Source organism: Trachemys scripta, chromosome 3 (assembly GCF_013100865.1).
Source record: "Trachemys scripta elegans isolate TJP31775 chromosome 3, CAS_Tse_1.0, whole genome shotgun sequence".
Lineage (NCBI taxonomy): Eukaryota > Metazoa > Chordata > Testudines > Emydidae > Trachemys > Trachemys scripta.
The window spans coordinates 48,272,591-48,280,966 of NC_048300.1; the positions used below are offsets into that span (position 1 = coordinate 48,272,591).

The 8,376-nt window shown below is 46.6% G+C and overlaps 1 protein-coding gene and 1 long non-coding RNA gene across 2 annotated transcripts in view; one reads left to right on the top strand and one right to left on the bottom strand.

The window, feature by feature from the left end:
• Positions 1-4,579, bottom strand: part of DUSP10 (dual specificity phosphatase 10) — a 36,964-nt gene extending 32,385 nt beyond the window's left edge. The window contains exons 1-2 of the mRNA XM_034764626.1: positions 4,463-4,579; positions 1,683-2,531 (exon numbers count right to left, since the gene is read on the bottom strand). Of these exons, the coding sequence (XP_034620517.1) occupies positions 1,683-2,487 (805 nt within the window). The 5' untranslated portion in view covers positions 2,488-2,531; positions 4,463-4,579. The remainder of the gene's footprint in view (positions 1-1,682; positions 2,532-4,462) is intronic.
• Positions 4,580-4,918: 339 nt separating this feature from the next.
• On the top strand, positions 4,919-7,076 carry LOC117875581. The gene is made up of 2 exons (XR_004645289.1): positions 4,919-5,359; positions 5,890-7,076. It is a non-coding gene; the product is annotated as an uncharacterized LOC117875581 (long non-coding RNA).
• The last annotated feature ends 1,300 nt before the right edge of the window (positions 7,077-8,376 follow it).

The following is an 8,376-nucleotide window of genomic DNA, read 5'->3' on the forward strand; positions in this document are numbered from 1 at the left end:
CGATCAGCCATCAGAATAGGTAGTAGATCAGTCTGTGGACTACCATGGTATGAGAACTCACACTAGTTAGGTTAATGCTCTTCCTTTACCCCCATCCTCTATTGCACATCTCCAGCTTCTGTGAGCTAAGTTTTATGAAGACTAAAATAACAGACAGCAAGACTACTAGAAATCCAAGGTCCCCAAAAATCAATTTGATCTAAAACAGTTGGGTAGAATATTGCATCTTCTTGGGTCTTTGCCCTTTACTGTAAGTATTTCTAGTCCAAACCTTTATAGTTAGGAATAATTAAAATTCTGCACAGAAATTAGAAATCTAAGAAGTCTGTTTCCTCCCTCCCTTCACCCCGAGAGAACAATATTCATTAAAAAAAAAAAAAAAAAACCCACCAAGCTCTATCTCCATGTTGTATATACAAGATACATGCTAAGATCTTCCTCCCCTCTCAATCATGGACTCCTAATAAATGGAGAGCTGGAGGGACTTTCAGAGGTCATCTAGTACAGCCTCCTGTGGGACCAAGTATACCTAGACCATCCCTGACAGGTGTTTAACAACCTATTTTTAAAAACCTCCAATTATGGGGATTTCATAACTTTCCTTAGAAACCTATTCCAGAGCTTAATGACCCTTATAGGTAGAAAGTTCTTCCAAATCTCTAACCTAAATCTCCCTTGCTGCAGATTGAGCCCATTACTTCTTACCCTACCTTCAGTGGACATGGAAAACAATTGATCACCCTCCTTTCTGTAACAGCTCTTAACTGTCTTCAAACATGTTCAGGTTCCCTGAGTTCTCTTATCTCAAGACTGAACATGGCCAGGTTTGTTTGTTTTTTAAACCTTTCCTCAGGTCAGGTTGTCTAAACCTTTGATCATTTTTGTTGCTCTCCTCTGGACTCTCTCCAGTTGGTCTACGTCTTTCTGAAGAGTGGCGCCCAGAACTGGACACAGCACTCCAGCTGAGGCCTCATCAGTGCCACGTAGAGCAGGGAGGTAATTGTCCATGTCTTACATAGGACACTCCTGTTAAAAAACCCAGAATGAGATTAGCCTTTTTAGGAGCTGCATCACATTCTTGCCTCATTTGGTTTCTGATCCATTGTATCCTCCAGATACTTTTCAGCAGTACTACTGCCTAGCCACTTATTCCCCACTTTCTGTAGCTGTACATTTGATTTTTCTTTCCTAAGTGTAATACTTGGCACTTGTCTTGTCTGAAATCAACATTCTGAAATTCAAGAAAGTTCTCCAATTTGTCAAGGTTCATTTGAATTCTAATCCTGTTCTCCAAACTGCTTGCAACCCCTCCCAGCTTGGTGTCACCTGTAAATTTTAGAACGCTCTCCAGATCCATTATCCAAGTCATTAATGAAAACATTGACTAGTACCAGACCCAGGACAGACCCCTGCAGGATCCCACCAGATACATTCCCCCCCCCCCCCCCCCAGTTTGATAGTGAACCATTGATAACTACTCTGAGGATGGTCCTTCAACAGTTGTGCACCCACCTTATAGTAATTTCATTGAATATTCCTTTTGCTATTGGTGACTCTATACATATAGGATTCCCAAATAGATTTTAAGTGTACATCTTTCAAACAAAAACAAAACCTGGACATTTATGGAAAAAAGACAAAAGAAACCAGAAGATTATTTTGGGGGTAGCGGGTAAAAGTACCTTTCAGAACTAGAGGTTCCTTGCCTTCTCGCTTGAGTGACTCCAGCACTACGTGGAGTGGCTGGGAAGGCATTACTCGGCTTGGCTCATTGGTATTCTCATCATAAACTATAATTTCTTTGGAAAATATCCTCTTGAAGGAGTCCTTGCCTTCCCGGCAGGAGATCAAGTCCAAGACAGTGATCTTGCCCTGCTGGAGCCTTCTCCTGCTGATCTTGTCAGAACAGTTAATGTGAACAGCCCCTTGAATGTGACTCTTATTGTACTCCATGAATGGCCTGCAGTCAATGATGACAGGCCCTTGGTTCTGTTGGTGGCTCTTGTTGCATTTGGTCATCTTTTTAGCCAGGTCATTAGGATAGATTATTTTTATGCTAGCTACTTGCTTGGTTGTGCCTGAGGCCGGGCTCCCCACTCCACCCGATGGACTCAATGTGCCCGTGTTCTCATTGTTGTTGACCATTTGGTTAGCAGGGCAGGTGGTAGAGGTTCCTACGTTGGTAGTGCTGCTGGTGCTTGCTTGAGTTTGGGCCTGATTGTCCTTGTCGTAAGTTGCCACAGTGCAGCAACTGGCGCTGCTGCATCCACAACTCAGGGAGCGTGCAGAGCCGTTGGATGAGGGCATATACGTGAGATTAGCAGCCTTTAGGGACACAACAGCTGTGCCAAGGAGACTTGTGTGACTCTCACTGGCAGAAGAAGCAGATTCAAGGTAGCTAGAGTCTAAACAAAGGCTGAGATCCTGAGGTCTTACTGGCCTTGAAAGTGCCACTACTACCCTGTCGTCTAAAGGAGATGGAGGCATGAGGAGGCTGAGAATTGGCAAGTCAAGAAGAACTCAAGATCTGTCTGCAAAGGGAAAAAGAAAAAGGATCACATGAAACATACAGGGCCAGAGATTTCTAAAGGCTGTTTCTGATACTCATCACGGACTAAGAGTGATCAGCTCAGTGCAGTTTATGAAGGAACCTCTCCCAATCCTGCAGCAAAAGCTTCAACTCTTAGCCTGCACGCAAAGAGAATGCAGAATATTCTATTGGCCTACCGAGCAACTAGTCGAGAGGAGACATTCATTTACATGCAGATGCTGAGTTACTCTGAAACCTTGAGGCTGCAAAGCATACAACTGATAGAGATAATAAAAAGGCATGTTCTCTCATTTCCTCTGCTCACAGCAAGGGACAGAACTATTGGCATGGTTCAACAACTCGTAGGAATGCACAGCAGCTAAATATGTCAGAGGCAGATGTGCAACTTTTCTAGCAAGCCTGAATAAAACTAGCCTTGGAATAAACCCTTGAGAAAGCCATTTGAAAGCTTGAACCCATACAGAAACAACAGCATAACAAGAAACAGAAGATGCCAGGAATCATTATGTAATTGAAAGGCACAAGCCTGCATTCCATCTCCCCTTTTCAGATCCTAGTACAATTCTAATAAAAAAATATATCAGCCTGGAAACTCTAGCACCTCAAGCAATCAGAGGGAGAAGCACCCTCACCCCACAGAACAGTTTTAGAGACTCCAGGAATAAGGGTCCCACTGCAGCCCTGAGGTCATGATCTTTACAAGCTTTAGTGTCTCGTCTATTAAGAGACACCACATAAAGTTATTTCACCCACACACACACACACACGCCAAAAAATATCCACCAACTTTCAGAGCATCTGGTACCCCCTCCTCGAAATACATTCCATCAACCCGCTAACAAATTAAATAAAATCTAACAAAAGAAAAGCAACTGAGCACTTCTAATATCAGTTTCCTCCCCTTCCAGCATTATACTGTCCATGTCTACAGTACCTATAACATCTCTTTTTTATATCAATGAGTTGTATTCTCTGGCCCGCCTTAGGATAATAAGTCCCTTCACTTCCTTCTTTTCTCTAAAAATCTCTCTGCAGGTTGAATTTGAAAACATCTTTACAATGGGGAAAATATTTAACATCTACAGATGAAAGCACTAACAAGACAGAAAATGAAATCTCAGGGTAGAGACTGATCATCAACCTTTAAAAAAACGACCCCGGTAGATTGTCTAGCCTATCCCTCCTCTTCCCCCCCCCCTTTTTTTGTTTTGTTTTAAAGAGCCTGACAGTCAAACATAACGGAAAACTAAAAAGCAATCTCCTCCAGCTAATAAAGAGGGGGAGAAACAGCAGCACAATTAAAAATAAAAGGCAGCTACTTTTATTTCAAAATATACATAAAAGTCAGTAAGATTACAAAAACAATTCATAGGATTTGATTCTAGGTATAGAGAATTGTTTTCCCAAGGATATATGCAGTTTTGGAAGATCTGCATCTCTGCAGCAGAGGGTCGTATATTTCCAGCAAAACCATGAAGTCAGAGAACAGAGCTAAGGCACCCTGTTTAGCACCACTAACCATCACGCTCTCTTCCCCCAGGACCATACAAAAATGAAGTGTGTGTCTGGGGTGGGGAGATAAAGCCAAGGGAGAAGATGCAAGGAGATGCCTCCGAGCACTCTAGTCTCTCAGTCACCCCCTCCCCACACACACTGCAGCAATCCCAAACAAGAAAAGCCTCTTCCCCCATCCCACCAACACTCACTAGAAAGAGCAGAGGTCAGTAATCAGAAACAGTACAAACCCAACACTGTTGGCCGAGCTTTCTACAGCACCCCTCCAAAAGTAGCATTTCATACAGATGAAACTATGCCCTGCACTCATACTACGTATATTATAGGTGCTGCACCTATGTGTAACTACATAAACGCTGCCCGCCCCTGTCATTATCATGAGAGTCTTCCACTTACTTCATAAATAAGTATTCCCCTTCAGCATCCGGCGCTCCTCTGTGCCTACGGAGTTACACGTTAAACCCCCATTCACTCGGCTTCATTGATCTCCCGCTGCAACAGAGTTACTTTCTCTTTTGCTACACTGTAAATGTAAGGTTCGAAAGGGGCGGAGTCGGCGGGGACGGACGGCGCCCGCGCCCAATGGGGGCTCTCCCCTGCAAGTGGGCGGGCTCCCAGCGCCGGGGTGCCAATGGCTGGAGGTGGGGGAGTGGGAGGAGCCGGGGGCTGGGCTCCCAGCCGCTTGGGGATGGTTTATTCGACGTAGCTTTGGGTCCGCTGTGGTATAACACGGGAGGGGCCGCGGGTGATGTCATTGGCAGCCAATCAGAAGCTTGGAAGAGCCGGCCCGAGCCGGAGAGGAGCAGCTGCTCTGTATTTACATGTCAACTGACCCAGCGGGCATGTGCTTAACCCGTTCCTGGGCTGGGTTGTCAATGGGACGCTCGCTCCCGCCTTCCCCTCTCCCCCTTCTGTCCCCTGTCCTGGCTCACTCCCCCGCCTCTGGAGTCCTTCTCCCCGCCCCCCTCCACACCGGCTCGCAGTCTGTGAATGAAACCCTCCCGCAGCAGCTTTCTTCAACCGAACCCCCCGCGCCGAGCCGCTCCGGCCTCAGACGTGCAGCCCCGGGCACCGCGAGAAGGGTTTGTTCATGTTAATCACCCCGACCCCTCCCCGGCAAGGGACTGACAACGCAGACGGCACTTGGCAAAAAGACTTGGGGAGGGCGGGAGCCCGAGCCAGCAGCAGCTCGAGCTGCTCCCCCGGGGCTCCCCGGGCGCAGGAGGGGCGCTGTGAAAGGCAGGGGTGGAGCGGAGGCTGATAAGCCCCACGCAGCGGAGAACGAACTCCAAGGTGCGGCAGAGTCACCATCCACGTTCGCAGGGACTGGCTGCCTTCTGCCCTCCGCCGCTTCCCTGGCTGCAGCCCTGCCCGGGTCACCCAGGCGGGGAGGGAGCCCCCGGCCCCGGGAAGGGCGAAGGCATTATTTCCCCCAGCACGCGCCTCCTGGGATGCAAGAGGCATTTGCAAAACAACAACACAATCCACACTCAAATTTTTTTTTTAAATCTCCCTCATTCTAATTGTCACAGCGCGAGTCAGCCCTGCCCTTGAAGGCTGGAAGCTGCCTTTTAAAGACAGCTGCTGGCTTCCGCTGCCAAACCTCTGCATGTTGGGGAGTGACAATCCCAGCTCAGTCCCAGGGTAAAGTATCTAGTGCTGCCACCGTTCAGCACCCATGCAATTCTGAAGCCCTTCCCAGCGCGGAATCAGAGAGTTGGCGCAACAGCATATCTCTGTCAGTACACTTGGGGGGCTCACAGAGTAGTCTATCAACACACCAAACCATCTCTCCCCTTCCCCCCGCCCCTCCTCTCTTTCAGGGGCAGGGAGCACAGTGACCTTGGGTATTAACCAGGACACCGAGTGTCTTTACTATTATTGTGTTGTTAAAAGGATAATAAGGATTGAAGCGATCACGGAGTGCAGCCGTGCTGCCTGCTACTGTAGCAGCCTTCGAGCAGAGGTTCAGAACGGTAAACTAGCGAGCCTGGGAAGAGACTGTAACATAAGGAGAGAGGACTTCCCATTTAATACATCTTTGTAAAATGCTGTCAAATAGCATCTTATTTCAAACCTTGTCTTTGTCAATTACTTTTAAAAAGCTATGATTTCATGTGCCTTGCTTTTGCCAGTTTTCCTCTCGTTGGTTATATAAGTCCCATTATTGATATGGAGTTTGATACAGACATGATGGGACTGTCACAGCTGTTGTGATTTTGAGTCAGTCTGATCCAAAACTATTTTACAAACATTACACATATATAAGGAATCACTTCACCTAGCACTGGAAAGCAACCACTGCTAAAGCAAAAGCATGGTAAATGTTTAACAGCGCTCAGCAACACTACACAATAGTTTTAGATGCTGTTTCTAATTGAAGATACAGGAGGGATTCAGGTAGCTAGAACGTAATTAGCAGGACTGGAATTTGACTAGGACACGAGAGAGAATTCCCCATAGCAGAGAATTCTAGCATTGAGAGCATCAGCAATGTTTGCAACACACCCCATTGCCTCACACACAAAATATTTGCCACAGCATATAAACAGAACTAGGCAGCACTAGACACTTTGGTGCCCGAGGCCAATGTCAGCCAGCTGTGTGGGAATGCTTAAAGGAGCACCTGGACAGGAGCTACTCCTAAAAATTAGGTGCCTTAAAGACTGCCTATGTAAACTAAACAACTAATGTCAGCCCCACCAGCATCTCTCCAATTGCACTTGCTGTGAGTGAACTTATTTAGGAAACATTAAACCCCATAATTCAATCACCAGTGCAGCTCCACCCATGGAAGTTATAGTTTAGACAAGACTCAGGCACTTTTTATCATATGTCATCTTACTCTACACTAAGTAGTTTTAGGCAACAGAGTGGTGAAAATGCCTAAATTACTTTTGAAATACAGTCACCACTACTGCTTCCACCATTGGGGCTAATTGGTGGGGAATAAGTCTGAATTTTTCTGCTTTGAATATAGCCAACAAATAAAGTACATGCTTATAAACTATGCATGTTTCATTTCTGTACCTAGAAACTGCACAACCATTCTATTTACAAGTGTTAGGAGTATATTTTCCCATCTGTATAAAATGTTCTGGGGATAATTTATATGGTCCAGATTATATTTAGACTCAGACTTTAAGGCCAGAAGACATGACTGGGATCATCTACTCATAAGAGTCAAGCACTTATGTATAGGGCTGTCAGGAAAACAAGAATTCCATTTCCAAAAATGAAGATTTCATCATTTGTTTCCAGCCCAATGCAGCACAAACCAGGACCTTTAGTTTTGGGGAAACCCCCCCACAAAGAGAGATCCCACTCCAGAATAGTCAGTACCCTAGTGGTTAGAACAAGGATCAAGTCCCTGCTTTGAATCAGGAAGAGCAGTGACTTAAAACTGGCTACACTTGCGAGTTACAGCGCAATAAAGGAGCCCCGGGTGCACTAGCTCACTCCCCATCCACACTGGCAAGGCACGTAGAGCGCTCTGACTGCGGCTACAGCACTGCTGGTACTCCACCTCGGCGAGTGGAATAACATTTGCTGCGCCCCCGCTGGAGCACCGTGGTGCCAGTGTGAATGAGGTGTTGCATTATTGCGCTCTGACTGACCTCCAGAAACGTCCCATAATCCCCTTAAGTCAAGTGGCCACTCTTGTCATTGTTTTGAACTCACTGTAGGAATGCGGATATGCCCTTCAAAGCTCCGTTTCTGACAGCTGGTTGCTTATCTGCTCCGAGACAAAGGAACCATTACTGAGGAATGCTGCTTGCTTTGAGTGAGTGAAAGAGATGCGGGGCAGGGAGGGTAGGGGAAGGAGGAGACGGAGGTCTGCTGCTGTCTGAACTTACAAGACAGCATGCTGACACGTTCTCAGCCCCCCAAAAACCCACTCTCTCTCCCTCCACATACACACAACACACTCCCTGTCACACTCCACCCCACCCCCCGCATTTGAAAAGCACGTTGCAGTCACTTGCACACTGGGATATCTACCACAATGCACTGCTCTTTGTGGCATTGCAAGAGCTGCTAATGTGGCCACACCAGAGCGCTTTCAGCTGAGAGTGTAAACACTCGGCAGCGTTTTCCCTGCTGCAGTCTCCAAAAGCTGGTTTAACTCCCAGCGCTCTACAACTGCAAGTGTAGCCATGCCCTGGGTCTCTGACATCCCAGGTGAATGCCCTAATTACTGGACTATTGGCTATTCCAAGCTCTGTGTGTGTGCGTCTCTCTCTCTCTCTCATATATACTGGACTTGAGAAAGTTTAGTGAAAAATTATATGGTTCAGGGAAAAGTTTTG